The 19,891-nt window shown below is 43.0% G+C and overlaps 1 protein-coding gene across 4 annotated transcripts in view; it reads right to left on the reverse strand.

Moving 5' to 3' along the window:
- LOC138210383 (complexin-1-like) overlaps positions 1-19,264 on the reverse strand; it is a 52,458-nt gene extending 33,194 nt beyond the window's left edge. Inside the window, exons 1-2 of one of the 4 annotated variants that reach the window (XM_069169501.1) lie at positions 18,878-19,264; positions 17,791-17,910 (exon numbers count right to left, since the gene is read on the reverse strand). In XM_069169501.1, the coding sequence (XP_069025602.1) occupies positions 17,791-17,821 (31 nt within the window). In that variant the 5' untranslated portion in view covers positions 17,822-17,910; positions 18,878-19,264. Of the gene's footprint in view, positions 1-17,790; positions 17,911-18,034; positions 18,143-18,251; positions 18,403-18,877 lie in introns of those variants that run through there. The other 3 variants (XM_069169502.1, XM_069169504.1, XM_069169503.1) reach the window with 3 other exon arrangements.
- Positions 19,265-19,891: the final 627 nt, after the last annotated feature.

A 19,891-nucleotide genomic window follows, 5' to 3' on the forward strand; every position in this document is an offset into this window, starting at 1 on the left:
TGTGGGTGTCCACACACACACACACACACACACACACACACACACACACACACACACACACACACACACAAACACACACACTGCAGCGGTATAAAAGCCCAGACTGGAGCTTCATCCAGTTTGAAAGCTTAAAGAGTCAGCATCAAGGATTGGCGAGTCGATTCCCCGGAGTCATCACCTGAGCTCAACAGTTTTGTGGGAGACACATGAATCACGCGATGACTCATCGCTGAGGGGATATCACGCGCTCGAGTCTCCAGCTACGATAATCTCAAAACAAAAGAAAATAAAATGTCCTCGGGGGATTCCGACCGTCTGAAAGCAGTCACGTCTGCAGGAAAACAAAACCGTGAGCGGCAGCTTGTTCTGGCGTCGGGATGAAGCGACGAAACGCACGTGAAGCATTTGCATGATTTAGCAGCACAATGACTTCCGTCAGGGGAACAATCCCATTTGCACAATGCCACCTTTTCTTACCACAGGCTGGATTTAAGATGGGATGTATCCTACAACAACTGAACACACTGTACTTTTCAGACCTGCTGTCTGGTGTCCTTTTTAAAACGGGAGGATGTGGAGGAGTTTTCTACCTTAATTTGGCATCACTTTTATTCTCTGATGCACTTTTAATGTGCGGATTACAACATATTCAAGTTGTTTACCTTCTTCCAAGTGCCTCAAAGTTAATTTGAATTTTGGTTTTATTGACAAATTCCAACCACTGGTGTTAAGGTCAAATCGTACAATCACCTGCACCTGCAGTGCACTACAAGTACCGGGATGATGCACTCAAACCGGTCCAAAAAAAAAAGAAGCTGCACACTTTTTTTTATACCTTAAACAGTCGCCATTTTGGCTACGTAGAAAACACTTACAACACCACTACTATCAAAACTCCTGCACGACACAAGTAAGAGTCCTGACATGTCAGAGGACTGTTTGTTAGTGTCACATCTGCCGTTACCTCCACCTCCCTGTGTTTGCGTCTTTATGTCCTGCCTCTGTTGCTCTGTCCCGACCGGCGAAGGAGGAATTTCCCCTTGACAGATGGCGGATGACGCGGTTCTAATCTTGTGTTTGTCGGCGTTGTGTCCCGGCAACCCCCTCTCCCCCCACACACCCTCCACCACCACCACCACCACCACCAGCACCTTAACCATCGTGTCCTCGCCCGCATGCCCCCCTCTCTCTCTCACGGCGGTTCGCCAAGTACCACAAGCTATTAATCCACGGAATCGTACGATATCTTGAGTGCACGCATTTTCTGCATGGCTTGGCCCGGCAGGACTCAAACCACAGAGAGCTTGGCCCGGTAGGACTCAAACCACAGAGAGCTTGGCCCGGTAGGACTCAAACCACAGAGAGCTTGGCCCGGTAGGACTCAAACCACAGAGAGCTTGGCATGCGTGTCGACCCGAGGATTGTTCAGGACACTCGACATATGACACCCAGCAGGGTACGAAGCTTGTCCTGTACAGACTGCAAAAATGAAATGTTTATAGTGAACCATATGGAGTAACCATACCATAGGATTAAGATTTGGAAGAGCAACAAAGCAGATATAAGGCAGGGTATCGGTGTATTAATTAATGCATGACTTGCTGATTTTTATTCACAATTGCGGAGCAATGTAGACTAAAAAAACATCTTACAGAAGTTCCTGATCTCAGTCCATAGGATCCAAAGTCCTGCTGGCTTTAATTCCTGCCGGCTAATCGGGGACTGAACTACACCTGGGACGCCATGTGAATGCTGTTAACACCAATTAACTTAAGGTAGAAAACCAGCAGTAGCTTCACGGAGAATACAGACGACAGGAGCGCTGGGCTGAACGTTCATGTTTTTTATGTGCATCTAATGGAAGCTGTTTGATCATTTTTATAGTTCATAATAGTTGAAAGACGACATGTTTGGAAAAGCGGAGTCACATGTGGAGAAGTCTTTGCTCAACGTCTCCAAGGGAAGGCCGTACGACTGATACTCGTGTTCTGATTTGGTGCAATTTCAAGCATATTTAGGAAATAACCCACAAATGTGAAATAAAAAAACCAAAACATTGTTATGGTGTATTTGGGAATATGAAGACTTGCAATAATGCAACCTCAGTCTGCCTGAGGGGTCATGTGACAGATGTTTGTACCCTGTAAATATGCATTACCTCTAGATTTAAAGGAAATGTGAAAAACGTCAAACAAAATGTCCCTGTATTCGTTGTTTAGCTACGTCTTGCCCAAATTTATGTCCAAGTCTTTATATCAGTATTTACATTTAAAAATCCTGTTTCTAAAAAGTAAAATAAAAAGTTTTGCACTGACACACCTGATGCTAAGCAGCATGATGACATTCATTATTTCACTAGAGAAGGGAGTGTGTCCCCGCGTATACCCTGGAATCACATCACAATAAAATGATTGAAGCTAAAGAGTCCGTTCACTGACTTTAAACCTAAGTAGATATTTTGCAGGTAATGGAGTCGAGATAACTGCGCTGCGTTCAGGTTAATAATCCCCCGGAGCTTTTAGTGACGGTGAGGATGAAAGCAGCAGCCGCTGGTGAAACCTCGACTGAAGCCTCAGTGGGCGTTCTGCTACGTGTCTTTGATCCATAGGCTTTCAGCTCGACCTTGCACCGTCTATATCTGCTGCCTCCAGACCCACAACAACACCTCTGCATGAGCACCTGTGCAAGGCGAAGACACACACACACACACACACACGCGCACACACACACACACACACACACACACACACACACACACACACACACACACACACACCTGCGGAGAGTTTGCAGCAGACAGCAGAAAGTGTTCTGATTAATGATGCAGCAGAACAAATGGAGAAACACAGTTTAATGGACCTACACCAGCTCAGCCCACAGCAGACATAATTGATGGGCCTGTTTGTTTTTCATGGAAAGTGTGTGTGTGTGTGTGTGTGTGTGTGTGTGTGTGTGTGTGTGTGTGTGTGTGTGTGTGTGCGTGCGTGCGTGCGTGCGTGTGTGTGTGTGTACACTTAAAAAAAACAGGGAATCACTCCGAACCCTACGAGTGTCCGTTGCCGGAGGGTGTAACTCAAGCCGAGCAGCGGGTCGCTAACGACATGCCAATACGACATATTGAAGAGGGCGGCCATTTTGGATGCCGGTCAAGAAGGTGCGGTGAAGGTCAGCGGTTGCTTTTTCCTGCCGTCGCCAGAGAATTACACATTGTTCTCACTGGGAGGATCAGCGCAGCACGTCGCAGCGGAGAGCCAAGTGGAAAATTAGTGATTACCTAAGAAGGGGGGAGGACGTCACGAGGGTTATTTTAGGCAACAGTGGTTCCTTTACATAATCAGCCACAACTTCTGCATTAAGAAAGGTTATTAGCGCAAAATTCATCTTTAATTTCAAGTGTTGTATTGTGGTGAAATAAAACTAAGACTGCTTTGAAAATTAACTTCATCCACTCATTTTATTTTTACTTTCTATTTCGACTCTTAGAGTAGGAGTAGTTTTGTTTTTCAAGCATCTACAATTCCAGAAGTAAAAATCCTGTTCTCATGTTCTGCACACATACTATTAGATAACTGTTAGTTGAAACACTTCCAAGCCTCGAGTGGGCACAAATCTCTCCTGCTTGAATTAATACTGAAAAACACAACATCAGATTTGTTAGTAAAAAGATAAGCCAATAAGATTCTATACGTAGAGAATTAAGTGAAGCTTGCTATGATTGCGAAAGAGCTTTTTTTTAAACATTATTTTCAGAAGCATCACAGCAGTGATTACAAGGAGGGAATCGAGTTAATGTCACTAGAATAACTTGTAGAAAATTGTTTTTATTGACTTTATAAAAAAACTTGATGCTTTTTTTGAATTGAGTCTATTGGAGCCTGATGTTTTTTGGAACCAGCCCCTGGTGGTCCACAGTGGTATTGCACCTTTTTGGCACTCTTGCATTGACTCAACTTTATCTTTAAAAGAAAACTTTCTAATGAGAATCTAAAGTTTGGAAAAGAACCTTCTGAAGCCAACTTCATAACAAGATTGTTAATTGTCTGTCTTACTTCTCTGTAGTTTCATGGCTCCGCCCACTTATGTGCAAGTCAACAAATCAGATCATTTCTTCAATCAGGGAGGCTCTGCCTTACAAAACAAACTAAACAAAGGGGAATGAAGGTGCATCCTGCTGATTATAGGAGCCTTTTAGAAACTTTCCCATCTCAGTGGCTGAACTGATTAACTACACTGTGTACGTTTTGTGTTTCTTTATAACCTCATGTGGCCTTGACGTTATTACAGAAGTGCCTCTGTGATTTTCCTCTTTAACTCTCCTGACCCAAACTAAACAGTGAATAAATCGCCAATAAATGGACAGTGGAGGACGACACAGTGATCTCACATAATGTAGGTGCTAACAGATGACTCATTTCCTCACGACACAGTCAGTGCAGAGGTAGAGACCATCTGTGGTGTGCATGTGTGCGACTAATGTGCTGCTTCGTCCGTGTCTTTGCAAAGTTATGTATTTGAAATAAGTGGGTTAACTTTTGCATCTTGTATTTTTGTGCACGTTAACACGCTCACATTAATCTGTCTACATGTTCTTGTTTAAGTGTGTCTATGTGTTGTTAATGTTTTCTGAGTCTCGTGTCTGAGCAAACTTGAACGCGGGCGTCTTTATTTTGTTGCTTACACGTCGTTCTTGGTGGACGTGCATCTGTTTCCGAGTGTATGTTTCATCATCACGGGTCGATTCTCGCCGGCCGATGGATCAAGCTGCCCCCAACTACATCTGCAGGGGTTGTTCAGGTTACTGAGCGACAGCAGTGACTCAGTAATTTCTTGGCAGTGCGCTTCAAAAACTCCCTTCGCGACCCGACTTGCGCAAGAGAAAACAAACTCTGCAGTTTCCAGCTCTCCTGCAGCGGCCATTGATAACGTCTCACCCCTTCGTGTGCGTGTGTCGCGGTGGCAGGAGGCATCTCTTTGCATCAGGATCCTGCGGGTGGGTCAGCGGGCCACAACACATCACTGAATCCTTCTGGTGTGTGTGTGTGTGTGTGTGTGTGTGTGTGTGTGTGTGTGTGTGTGTGTGTGTGTGTTTGCCAAGTGTGCAGCTGCTGACCCCTGCAGAAAGTGCTGGATGCTGCTGGGCTGGCTGACAAGGTGTCCTGGCCAATTCTTCTGTGTGCCTCCCATCTGTGTTCTTATGCAAAGTCAACCCTTTGTCTCAACCGCAAACTCAAACTAATTTAAATAATCACAGGGAGAAAATTATGATATGTAAATGTCCCATATTTTACACTTTTCTGGTGTTTTATTTCCAGTCTTGATGTATATATTTTAAAATGTACACATATTTAGTTTTAAGTACCAAAAACCACAATCACAGGTTTTCTTTGGTCTTGTAGTTTGACAGCTTTGCGACCAAATGACCACTCTGAGTTTGACATCACAAATTTAAGGACGTCCAAATTGCACAGTTTTGGAATAAGATCTGTGTGCATTTGTACATTGACTGAACAGCTGAAACTTTCACATCCTTTATATAGCACCGAAACCTGCCTTATAATCCAAAATGAAATGCAAATCTGAATTTATACAATATGGGACCTTTAAAATCCCTTTCGTATATATTTAAATTGCAAAGTTTTGGAGTGTGATGATGTTTGATGCATTTTTTTTTAATGTGGCAAATTTGATGACTGGTTGTAAATCAACCTGAAAATAAAACACTTAATTCAAGTTCAAGTTAGAAAGCCTCATAAATATTCATGGAAGTGTTTCACAGTTACATTGATTTCAAACCATACACATATTACATCAGATTTTCTTGGGGAAAAAAACAGTAAAATAAATATATTTTGCACATTTAATAACCGTAGCAGTCACCATTATTACAATACTGTGAGTTAATTGGATACAGTGCAAAGGAGAAAAAAATTAAAGTCAAGCATTCAAATTTTAACCACATCTTTCTGTTGCAGGAGTTCTAAAACTACTTCGTTCTAACTATGTGCATGGACACAGTTTTTCTATGCAAAAAATGATATTATAACCATCTAATAATTTCAGGTTCAGTAACTTGTAATCTAGATTTTCTCAGATCTCAGCAATCCTTTAGTTTTCAACTGCGAGGCTACTTCTCTATCTAATCCCACCCACCGCGTTGCCTGGAGGAGTCTGGAAACACGCCAGCTGGAGTTGTTATAGATTATTGTCATTGATCTCAAATGTATGCTGTTACAAACAACAAACTAGTAGGATACAACAGCATTACAGCATTTAATTTCCAAAATATTTCAGTTTTTAACGGCTCCTGCTTCACATTAGCATTAAAAAAAAAAAAAAGATGGCAATTATCATACTGTATACAAAACTGAGAATGCTCAAGGTCCCAAGTCAACTACTCTCATGAATGTATGCACATAAGATGCCAAAAACACCTTTCTGGCTGTAACATTTTATGTTACACCAGAAAGTAGTTGGATCAGAGCCATAAAAACTTGACCATGAAATAATACCAGCAGGGAGAGCAGCAAGTCAACTGCGCATTTCAGTTAAAACAGACAAACGAGAGGAGCGACTTTCCCACCGACTAATGATGATATACTGAACACTGCGTACACACACACACACACACACACACACACACACACACGCGCGAAACACAATCAAGAGGGTGCTCCATAACACTAATGTGTGCTATCCAGTCATCCCTCTCGCCACAGCGTATAGTTAAGTGTCATGCAGCCTCAGCGTACGCTATTAACCGCTTTCTAGGTCAAAGCGTGAATCGCTAATAAGCAGCAGTCGCTCTCATGCAGAACAGTGTCCCTCATCTCCCGGGCGATGCAGGTGGAGTGTTTCGATTCCCTGAACTCCCCACCAAGTTCAGACAACAACAACAAAAACAAAAAAAAATCGATTTGGAGATGTAATTAGCACCGAGAAGGTGTTTGTGTGTTTAGGTTCAGAGAGGCTCGTTTGTCTGCACGGAGTGGAACCGCCACATGCTTTTTTTCCTGTAACCGTGCACGTGTTTGTTTATCCGCCGTGCTGACAGCAGTTTCAGTAAAGCCATTTGCTATAATTTAGCCAATATGGATCCACACACTATCCCAGTTAATTAGCCAGTGGCATGAAATCGGTCACCTGTTCACACAAGGTGAAAGGCAATATCATCAGTCCGGGGAACAATTGAAACCGAAGCAAAAGTCTACATTACTGGGGAATTAACACTAACCACGATGAATACAAAGGGCAATTAGATTCACAACTCGGTGCAAAATTCGGATGATAATGGATGCATATATCAGCGGCTCCAAATATTAGAGGCACGGAAAAATAGGGCTCATCGCTTTCTGAGAAGTTTTAACACGTATCTTCACCGATACTGCGCCGGAGAATAATGAAGCCATGATTGAGGATTTCCACTTTGAAATTGCCATGATAGTCTCAGAAACAGATTAAGACAGCCAGGGTGTCATACATCACACACTTAAAGAAACTTTTCCATGTCATCGAGCAGCAAGTTCGAGCTGTGTTCACTGGCGGACGGGTGGGTGGAGATATAGACGGCAATATATTTGCACATTTCAACTTTAACTTTTCGGATTTTTTTTTTTTTTACTTTGGTTCAATGTCGCTGCTACGACACACTAGAGAAAAAAGAAAAAAAAAAGTACTGAACATGTAGAATAAGACAATGATAATACACAAATCTACTTTTGACATTCCTGATCCCAGAAATCTGTCTGTGGCTTTTCCTTCCCACTCTGATCATCAAGTTAATGAAAGACAGCTCAGTGCTGCTGGTCAGACTTCAATTAGTAATCAATGTTCATCTCTCTCGACAATGTCACAGTGATTTCCTACACCGGCTAAATATTCCGTCTTGCACAGCTTCCAGCTCGTACTGAGGAAATGAGCCACGAGGAAGTACGATGGAGAAAAAAACTATCGCCCTTATCTGTACGAAACAAAACTCTACTGTCACCTGAAGGAACCCGATGAACCAAACAGGCCAACTGTCATTCAAACACACAGTGGCACGGAGCAGTTTGTGTGTCCAGAACCGCTGTGCATTCGGCTCTTTGCTGAAATGTTTCCACACGGTGGATACCTCAGGGATTTTTCATGTTGAAAATGAAAAGGCTTGATTGACAGGCACGTTGGCCACATGGGAATTCCCTCCGCAGTTGATGGATCGGCCGCCCCCGGCAGGCTTTCGCAGGGCAAAAAAAAAAATTAAACGCCCACAGACGGGAGAATGTCAATCTATTGTCATTACTACATAAGGGAGAAAGATAGTTCAACTCGGCACAAAGAGTATTCGGGTGGCAAAAGTCTACATGGGCGTGAAGAACTTTGGCCAGGTTTGGATCTATTTGTGAAGTATTTAAGTTAGAGAAGTGCTTTGATTCACAGCGACGGTCTTTGTGTTTGTTGAGCTTCATCACAGGTTTTTAATCTACGTGAAAAAACTTGTGTTTTATACATTCAGTGTTCAAATCTTCTGACAGGCAGCGAAGAGGTGTGTTACATTTTCTTGTAAAATGATGATGAACCTTGTCTCCTGCTCGTAGATTATGCCTGAATCTTATTACAGTAATATAAACTTTATGACCATATTACTTCTTTGCTTCCAGCTTATTATCAAGTGAGATAATGTGAGTGGTTTGAGAGTTGTCTGTTTTTTTTATGTTAGCTGATAAAAAAAAAATAATTAAAATGTTGCCAGGCATATTGAGGTTAGCACTGAATTTGTGATTTCCTGTTAGAGACTAAAAATATTAAAAGTAACGAAATTAAACATTTTAATTATGAAGGGTGAACGTCATCACCTCAGTGAAAGTGCAATGTTGGTGTCACATAAATTTCACATGCGAAAACGTTTATACTTTTATTTTACGTGGAGGAAACATGGTTTTAGAACATTTTCATGCTGTAACGTGTGAAACCCGCATAGATTCCCATGGAATTTTTTTTATCATATGTTGCAACAAGTGGTAGACAATGAATCATACATGTGATTGCTAAATTGGGTTAAAATGGGTTGATATCTGCCATAAAAAATTTCTTACATGCCAAGTCTGCTGAAAGTCAGTTAAGTTTTATATGAAATCCAGCGCGCAGCCTGTGTTTTGTCAAAATTACATGTGACGTTATCTGAGCTTGGTCAGCAGCTTGTGGAGGTAAAGCACATGTGAGTGGAAAAAACCCGAAACATTACCACTGTGCATGTGCAGGGCTGAAGGGCTTTAATAACATGTAATATCGCGATCACACTGGGAGGAATGCGGCTGCATAAAAATCCAATTTCCACAACCTGTGATTACGTTCCCGTAGTTTAAATCAAAACTTGATACAAAGAGAAAAAAATGCGTTTACATTTTTACAATCAAGGGTTTAAACGTGCGTGTGCGGATCCATGCTGCTGCTTTTTTTAAAGACGGAGGGGAGGAGGAGAGGGGGGAGATGGCGCGGCGCCCATAGCTCAAGAAGACACGGCCCATACCAGGCTCATTGGCAGAGACTGGACAGAGCCAGATGATTGGATGATTTCCCTCTCTTTGAACAAGTAAACAACAGTCCAGGTGTTTGTAAGGTCACACGAGAGTTATATATCTTCATATAGCATGTATCCCCCAGGGTTCTTTAGCTAATCCTAATTAATCCTTTAGGATAATTGTGTTTTATTCCCCCATGTGACCACACCAGCAGTAGCACGGGGAGTTGCCTCATACAGCATACTGGACCTCGTTTTCACAGTCACGCCACGAAGTCGTGACACTTTACAATTAGTGCAGGTTTTCTTCCATTACTCTCATGTCTCTTATTAGGAACCCGGTTTGCACACAAACATGACCTAATGCGCACACATTAGTGCAACATATGTACTGTATGTGTTTGACTTAATGTGCACAATGTGAGAATGTGTTTGCAGCAGCGCCTCCCGGCCTCCCTCTGGCAGGACCGCTGCGGTTCTGTCAGATGAGCTCGTGTAAACCTTCACTGAACCCAACATGTCATGTTCAAATGTTTGGTGGTTCAAAACGGATGTTCTTAAAGTGATAGAAGAATCTACAATTTTAAGGCTTGGTTACATTTAGTTTTCTTTGCTTGGTTGCTAAGTTGCCGCTTCCTTCTGTGTGTTTATTCACCTCCTACGCAAATATAAGGACAGATTTAGTGTTAAAAAAAATCTTCTTTTGAAGTACACTTGAACTACTTGAATGCAGAGACATTTTAGGGGAAACTCGAAAATACTCTGTCCCGCTCACCGATAGCAGTTACCTGACTGCACCGCAGGCCTGTCAATCAAACAAACACGTGTTTATTTTCTAATTAATGACACGATTATTTTCAGATGGACCGCCAGAAAACTAATAAGAAGGAGCGACTTTAGCTAACAACACTGAAATAATTCGAGGAGACATTTTTTTTTTTTTTTAATTGACTTAGAATTTCATGAAAGAAGTAGAATGGGAGTCTATGGAGCCGGAGGCTTTTTTGGGGGGCTGACCTCTAGTGGCACACAGTGGTATTGCACATTAAGGCACTTTCGCATCTGTCTCATTTTTTCAAACCTGCAAGCTACAAACACTTTCATATGCAGTCTGTGGTCTGAACACACCTGAAGAGGAAACAACAAGGCATCTTCTGTAGGTCTTAGAGAGAACAAACCTCCAACGAGGTTTTTGTTCAAATATATCTCAGTTATCCATCAGAATTTAAGCTCTGTTTTGGTTTATTGCCTAGTTGTATCTTACATTAATCCAAAATCCAGCTCAAAACCAAAACCCCGGAAGATAAAAAAGGGTCAAAGGTCTTTTTATCCTCCTTAATTTTACGGAAATTAATTTAAAGGCCTTTGAAGCCTTTAGGTCTGGATTTTGAAACTGATACTGTCAGCGCCCAGCTCAGTTCTCTGACCTTCATCGTTACAGCTGAGGTACCCTCGAGCCAAACACTCAACCTTACTATCTGCATTCATGCTCTGCAAACCTTGCACAGACAAATAAAGATTAAAAGCGCACATCTTTGTCAGATGTATTTGAAAGCAATTATTGCCTAAAATATGCATTCATAAATTGAATCTCTTCATTTTCCCTCCTAAATGACAAACCGCTGGTTTGCACGGACAACGGAGCGAGAAGAAGTGAGTCACGAAGAGGAATTTAAATCTGTAAATCACTGACAGACGGACCAAAAACAAAAGAAAAGTCTCTTTGCTCACACCTGACGAGAAGTGTGTACTTATATATATATAATATATATATATATATATATACATGTATATGCACTCAGCTTCACATATCAGCTCCATATATCCAATATTGTAATCTGTTGTTTCTCCAGAGAGCGTCTGCATTTTTGCCAAGTGAATGTGTGTAAACTGTTCCGACTGCAGGCTGCTATATCTGTGCTGTTATGATGCTGTTCCCCCTCCTGTGGTTTTCAACTGGGCGGGAGGTCTGTTACTTCCCACTGATTATGAGTCCCAGTGTGTGTGTGTGTGTGTGTGTGTGTGTGTGTGTGTGTGTGTGTTCTTGGGATTGTTTATCGGTATGTCAGTCAGTTTTGAATTTCATATTTTAGTCCTGGTCGTGTGTGTCTACGTTCATGCCTTTGTCAATTTGTATGCGTGTTTGTGTCAGCATCCTTTGCTTCCTAACCAACACACACACACACACACACACACACACACACACACACACACACACACACACACACACACACACACACACACACACACACACACACTTATCATCTAAAGCCAACTACTAAGGTCCACCCTGGTCTCCCTCTGTGTAGCACACTTTGCTGCACTCTTCTCCTCTCTCTCTCGCTCGCTCTCAGTAGACAATGACTCACATCCAGAAACACACACTGCCCACCCACCACACACACACACACACACACACACACACACACACACACACACACACACACACACACACACACACACACACACACACACACACACACAGAGTCACACAAACACATCCCAGTTTTCCCCCCGTGGCTGCCTGATTGAGGTTTCTTCGCCTCGCCCTTTAGATTTACTGTAATCGGCAGGAAAGAAAAGGGAGTAAAAGTTGAAACTGGAGCGACGGAGGAGCAAAGAGATGATGGAGAGAGTGACGGAGGAGAGAAAGGAGGGAAGGTTCGGGAGCATGGGCAGTGATGAGGAAGCGAGAGATGGTGGAACAGAGGTAAGAAAGTGACCCGAGAAGGACGAGCAGATGAAGAAAGGGTGTTAGAGGGAGAAAGGACTCACGAAAAAAAGGAAGCAGGAGGTGGTGGAGGAAAAAGGAGAAGGAGAGAAACTCGGAGGTTCTCCCATTAAACAGAGATTACAGCTTCAGCCGGTCCAGAGTGCAGCTCCACTTTTACAACCTCTCACCATCAGCTGCTGATGATATAACACCCAGTTTTAAAGATCAATTTGTCACTTTTCATCTCCTCCTACACCTCATTTTCCTCCTCTTCCTCCTCCGAGGCCAAGGGCGGGAGGAGGAGGAGGAGGAGGAGAAGGAGGAGAATGAGGAGGAGAAGGAGGAGAAGGAGGAAGAAGGAGGGAGGAGCTGGTGCAGCAGCTTCACCGAGGGAAAGAGGAGAGAGATTCTATTTACGAGCACTTTTCGAATGACCTCACGTTCTTGTGATAAGAGCCTCTTCACACACACACACACACACACACACACACACACACACACACACACACACACACACACACACACACACACACACACACACACACACACACACACACACACACACACACTGCATCCACTGGCAGGCAAATTGAATTGATCCCCCATTTGACCTGACTTTTCTCCCGACACGTCACTCATGAGTTACAGCCAGTGGTTCTAAAACCGAAGTCCATGTTCTGAATCCATTTAGATTTTATTCATGTGATATTAAACGACGGGGGCCTCTGCTTATTTTAAAGATTCATCTCTTGTCATAAACCTTCAGACTACATCTACATGATAATTCAATGATAATACCAGACTTTCCGTGGTACCGTATCATCATATTGGGTTCATTTTTCCCAGAGTTCTGCTTTAGAGTGGAGTATCTAAAATAGAGTTGGGATTCAAAGCAGAAAAATTCATTATTGAAGGTTTTATCTTTTATAAAGTGTATAACATTGTTGATTGAAGATTATTTTTGATTACATTGCTGCATATATTTCACATATTGTAACACTGAAATAAGAAATCTTCTTTTATTTTCTTAATTTCATATTTTCTTCACATAGAACTGGTTCAAGTAGGAACCATTTTGATATGTATCAATATATATATATATATATATATAGTAGTGAGTCGGGGCTCCCCGGCTTCGAGACTGGTGGACTTTTAAAACGGAGAGCGCACAGATTTTTGTTGGGATTATTTGATGGTTTTAGCAGTTTTAAGTGACGTAGTGACGAGATGGTAAACTACTGTGGCAAGCTAACACGCTGGTCAGCTGGAGACGTGTCAGCACTACGGTCTTAACGCAACTCATTTTAAAGGACACATTTGAACCAGTCGACTGCTCTCCTTGTCGGCTAACCGTACCTCTTTGTGGGGAGGATTGTGGGCCGGCAGCACAAAGTCAAAAAGTGGACGCTTCAGCACAGAACTTGGGTCTCTGATAGCTTATTCTGTTTCGGACTTTCTGGCTCGTACTGCTCACTCACAGCTCAGGACTGTAAAAAAACAAAAACAAGTTTCTTATGATCTGTGGCACAAATTCATGTGTCAAAGTAAACCAAAGTAAATCATGATGGGTTGTGGGAAGAGCATGTAGTCGCCACTAGTTGGCAGCACGAACAAGATTATTAGCCTGTGTGCAGATACTCATGTAAATACACATGAATAGTGATTATTATTATTATTATTATTATTATTATTACAACCAGCTTGATCTTTTCTCACATCTCTGTATAGACTACCAACTGTCTCTTCAGACACGTCTTCTCAGATATCTCTCCTAAAGTTTTACTTATGTGAGTCCTTGACATAAAAAAAAAAAAAAAAAAACTTTGAGACCTTCTCCTCTATGACTTGCAATTCAAAAGATGAAAGGGTCATGGGTGACAGACGAGTGCTTCCTCGGCGCCAGGCGGGACGACCTCGCTCTTCACTGTACAAAACCGACAGAATACAAATCAGGTCCGAGATGGGAGCAGATGGAGTGTGAGTTTCTCCTCGGAGCGCACAAAGAGAAAGAGAAGTGAGATAATAGCCCACAGCTAATCCACTGCACACTGAAAACTCATTACTCCTTAAGAAGGGAAATAAAAAACAAAAAACTTGCTTCCCAAGACGGAAAGAAATTCTCCGCTTAAGGTGGAGACCTTGGCATGAAACTGCCTGCTTTTTTCCTCGTGTGAAATTTCTTTTATGCACAGTTCAGCGGGTTTGACTCGTCTTTTATTGACGGGGAGTTTTTCGCGGCAGCCGGGCGGTGGGCAGCTGCAGCTCCACGGGACAACAACGAACATCCCCACCACGCGTGATGAACACACGGAGCTCCAGAGCACCTGACATCAACAAACACAAAACAGCTACAGAGACCTGCAGACCGGTGTGTTTACAAGCTCTACAATCATAAATTATATATATTTTACATGTTTTCGGAACATATAAGAATACAAGCTTTGCAGATTTACATTTTTTGGATGTAATGTTTTTACTGTCCTTGCCATTGATTTTCCGTTTTTTTTTCTGTATTATTAAGGTCACTTTTATTGTACAATTTCTTAAGAAACGTCATCTCTTTGTTTACGTGCAGATAAACTGGAAAACTTTTGCACGGAATTACCTAAATTCAGTTTGACATTGCAGACAAACTTTGAGCGTCAATAGTCTATAAAAGATTTGTAATAAATGGATTGAAGTCAATAGCTGCTTGGAACAGCAGGCAAAATAGTCTTTGATATTATCAAATGTAAGCGATGTAAATAATAAATGATTTGTAGTAAATGGTTTGACATGTTAAAACACTGGTATGGTCTTTTAAAAGACAATTTAGCATATAAGGGACTTTAATCCATGCTGTTTGACAGCAGAATATGCTGCAAATTCATTATTACATCATATTCAATGACAAATACCTCATTGGTCAATAGATAAAATCTCAATTAAATGAAATGAAGTTACATAATTCTGAATTCCTCACAGAGATGTTTGCATTTGCTACATTACACAATCGAAGACACTATCCTATAAATGATCAAGCGTTTTCAATCTAAATGATTGTTAATCAATGCACTTATTCAGAAAATCCTCAACGGACAAGCAGACTGAGTGCAGCGAGGCTTCTCCCTATCAGAGTCATACCGGAAAACCTGATTTGTTGTGGGAACGTATTTTTTACCGAGGATGGCGAAGGTATGACCCGCCCTCCGCCTCTGATTGGCTGACCTTGACATTCTTACCTTACCCTAACCAATCAGGCCTCAACCTAAACAAAAAAACAGATCTGGTGTTTGGGACGCATCAGGTGGACACAAGGCTCACCTTGTCGAATGTAAACAGTGGAAAAAGGAAGTAGGAAACATAGTCGCAGCAGCGTCACAGAGAAACACCTGGCCGGCCGACAACATGACAAGTCTTCCACAAAATACTGTCAGCACAACACCAACAACAGCATCAAGCATCCTTCATCTGGAGGAGAGCTTTATGTCTCAGAATAAATCAATGAAAATACAGTGAGTTTGCATCAAACAGAGAAACCACACTGGGGGGTGAGGGGGGGTGTGGAGGGGGGCGGAGCTTCACACTCGAGCTGTTTAATGAAGTGGATCCTGCTCCGCATCACACTTCAACATCTCTACCTGCTGACAGGCCAGACTGCACGCACACGCTACATTATGTTCATACATTACATCATGTGATGGAGAGCAGGTGGTCGAGCAAGGTGTGTCTGCATGAAGACACGGGGATGAGATGAAACTCACAGGATTATTTCCTCTTTCACAAAATGTCTTTGCATGAGACAAACTGATCAGAAATGTCCTGATATGTTCAACCTGCAGTTCTTTGCACTAGAACCTGCATTGTGCAACGACAATTAACTGAACCTGAATATAAATCTTAATCCTTACAATTGAAGGATTTTTACGACAATAATGCATCACGGTTTTGTACAGTACTATATAAACTGAGTGAAAATGAAAACGGCGTACTTCAATGCCAACAGTTTGGCATTGAAAAAGTACTGTGGTGAAGTTCTTTCTCTCGTTCTGACCTGTTGCATCCATTCATACTGAACTACGATCACCAGGTGATCTTGTGATTTAAACTCCAACACATGCACAACACAACAGTTAGTCCACAATATAGTGAAAAAAAAAAACCCACAGCTTCCTGCTCCTCCTGTTAGCGCTGATGCTCAACAGGATGAAGAGGTTTTCTTAAAACAGATCAACAGAGGAAAAGGAGAAGTTTCTGGTGAAGTTTGAGACCCAGCTGTCGTCCTTCACAAAAGGGAGTTCGGTCTGAGCCACCTTCGAGACTTCAAGCAGTGAAGATTTGCAACTCGAAAGGTCAGCGGAGAGCTCGTTCAAGTTTCAGCGAAGATCCCCTTCATGACGACAGGAGACGATCTCTTCCAGTGTCGAAGTTACATCATCTCACGGCTCTGATAACGCAGGAGTTGCTGAAGCTAAAGATTTGAATCAAACTATTTCAGAAAAGGAAAAGGTTTGAAACAGTCTGAAAATGTTTCATCAGATTCTCTCAGCCTCCAGTTTTCAGCCAAAATAGGGACAGTTTGGATCATTTCACCTGAGAGATTTCTGAGTTCTGGGTGTCATCTCCACCCAGGTTTTAAGTGGGGGCGGGGCTTAATGAAAAAATGCTGATGTCATATGTTTTCAAACACCAATCAGGATGTGATGACAGCAGTGTGGTTTATTTATGGCAGGCCGAAGGAGTCACATATTTAACTCAGATTATTGCTTATTTATTCCTGAATGTTTAATTTGACACCAGGTTGTCAGAGGCTTCAAAACGTCAACATATTCTTGACGACAAAGACGTTTCAATCCCCTGAATAAATATTGCTTCTACCAAGCGGGGTGCCTCCTCTGTAAAAAAAACAACAACAACCACTCAGGTCATTTCACCTTCCACCATCTGCATATTCACACACGATAACAGCTTCATATTCCTTCAGAATTCATTACTCTGTTATGATAATCTCATGTCCGGGGAGCCGTTCGCAGCACAAGCAATTACAAAACCATTCACATGCCTGAATGAAATTATTGAAGATTAGATTCTGCCTTGATTATCCTCCCCCCACCTCACCCCACTTCAGGTGGAAAATGTGTACTCAGCGTGTGGAGATAAGCGTCCAGTCAGGAGTCACACGCAGCCCGATTAATGGTAAAGACCCGTTTCAAACAGCTCGTGGTGAGCAGGTTGCACCCACCGAAACATGAAATGCCACTTTTGGCCACAAAGGTTTTGGTCAACGTTACAAATCAATTGCCTGTCACAGTAAACTGTAGACTACCCAGCGTGCCCCCCAGGGGGGCCAACTGCGCCATGTGTGCAGCAGCAGATGTGGAGGGAGGACAAAAAAAAAAAAGCGCACAATGGAAAGGAAAGACAAAAGAATGGAGTTCCTCAAGTGTAACCGTCTAAGATTGAAGACAATAACAACGTGTGTGTTTGTGCAGAAAGATTAAAAATAAAAAAGGGGGCAGGTACTGAAAATCATAAGTCGTAATACACAAAACAGCAGCAGACTCACAAACACAGTTAAAAAATAAAAAAAGGTGGAACTTACCTCCCAACGCTTGTTTCATAACGAAATTCATGGTGATGGCTTTTAATTCCCTGCCTTCCTGATCTGAGCGATGTTACATTCAGTAGTAGCGGGAAAAGTAGAAGTCCTTTGTTGCCAGATCTGGAAAGAAAAAACGACAACAAAAAAAAAACCCATTAAGACCACTTATGTTTTCACCACAACAGACACGCCCCCCTATTTAATTTGTTCATGAAAAATATGAAACAAACATTTCTGAAATTACATTTAGCTCCTAATCAAGCTTGCAAACATTCACACGCAGAGGATTTGGTGCTGTATTTGTGCGTTGAGCACGTTTTCTTCGATGCGCCAACTGAAGGACACCAAGGTCAATGGTTCAAACACAAACTGAACAAAGAAAAGCCCCAGACCTCTCTCTCTCTCTCTCGCTCTCTCTCTCTCTCTCTCTCTCTCTCTCTCAAAAAAAAAAAACCACACACTGACTGAATCAGCAGCTGCCGCGTGCTATTTCCCTGCGAACGAGGCGCTTTTTAAAAACACAATATTTCCGGGCAGCTGAGTGTTTAGTGTCACGACGGTCCGTTAGAACCTCTCCGTTGGCGAGTTGTGAGAAAGTGACACACGGTGCAAGTCCTCAGCCCGGCCGGACGGCTCTGTTGTCATGCATGTGGAGCCCCCCGCCCCCCCGGATTAAACCACTCCTGTGTTAAAAAAAAAAAAAAAAAATCCTGATCATGTGGTAAAACTTTCCATTCTCTATTGGAGGGACATTGGACACAGCCATCCCACTCCGGCATCAGAGAAAGCTGCTCGCACAAGCCAATTAATTAGGCAACAAATGCCGACTGATTGCACGCGAGTTTAACGGATGCATGTGCAGCCGATGTGCGCTAAAACATCGACCTCTATTGTGCATATTGCGTGCCAAGGGGACAGGGATGCCGTAATAAGCAAGAGCCACACATGCACTTCCTTGTACACTCAGAGACTGGTTGGTTTCAGCACCACCGCGAGTGGATAGCTCCCCCTCTACCCCCCCCCCTCCCCCCCCTTCTCCAAAACCCGTTGAATTGTATTGAAGCAGCCTCATTACGCATCGATTTACCTTCAAGTCCGGCGACCGGGCTGAAATCCTTCCTCACACACTCAACACACCGAGCAGGGATCAAGAGAGAGCACAGCTTTCAGATGCAGCACCCTTCCGGAACGAAGTTATCCTGCAGCAGGCAACAGCAGCTCGGGGATAAATCTAACTGCTCGTCCCTTGCATCTCCGGTTCCCGGGGCTTTGGAGGAAGAAAAAACCAAACACAGGACGTCCTTGGTGCTTCCTTCTTTGCTTCGTCTCCCTTTGCACACACTCTCACTCACTCACACACGCAGAGAGAGAAAAGAGGGGAAGGAGGAGTAGAGGGGGCGGTGGTTTGCGGAGGGTGAAGCAGCTGCCGTTAACACCGCGATGGGGAAGGGAGCGACTGAATCACATGGAGGAGTGATGGAGAGAGAGAGGTGGGGTGTGGGGGGTGGGGGGAGAGAGAGAGAGAAGCGTCCCACTCTAACGTCCCCCTGACCGATAGAGAGAGATCAATTATTCAGCCCTGACGCTGGCTGGCTGGCTGCTCCGTCCTACAGCCCCCCACCACCACCACCACCACCACCACGGCAAAGCGAAGAGGGGACTCGGCTCGCACTTAACACGGTAGTAGCAGAATATAAGCTACCGGGGGGGATGATGGGGGGGGGGGGGGGGTTAACATGTTGTAGTGTGACGTCTCTTGGTTTGTCTGGTTTTGATGTGACACACATTCTTCCAGGTGGTGAAAAAAAAGAAAATCACACAATGTTCCAGCGCAGTTTTTGGTTTCAGTGATGCAACAGGGAATTTCTCTGAGTCGGTGGTGCTCCGGTAGTTTTACGGTGATCGAGGTGTTCTTAATTGCATTTAGGAGGCATCCCGTTGTCACATTGTAAGGTAGACATCGGGGCACGTCAGTGGTGTGCACAGACTCTGGACGGGGCAAGATGGAAAAAGAGGCACCTCTAATTATGGATCACATCAGAAGAGAAATTCATGAATCCAAAGAGCTGTCAGGCAGAAATGAAACATTTCCTACATAAAT

Source organism: Embiotoca jacksoni, unplaced genomic scaffold (genome assembly GCF_022577435.1).
Source record: "Embiotoca jacksoni isolate LCO1_2020_lvr unplaced genomic scaffold, fEmbJac1.0.p SCAF_45, whole genome shotgun sequence".
NCBI lineage: Eukaryota > Metazoa > Chordata > Actinopteri > Embiotocidae > Embiotoca > Embiotoca jacksoni.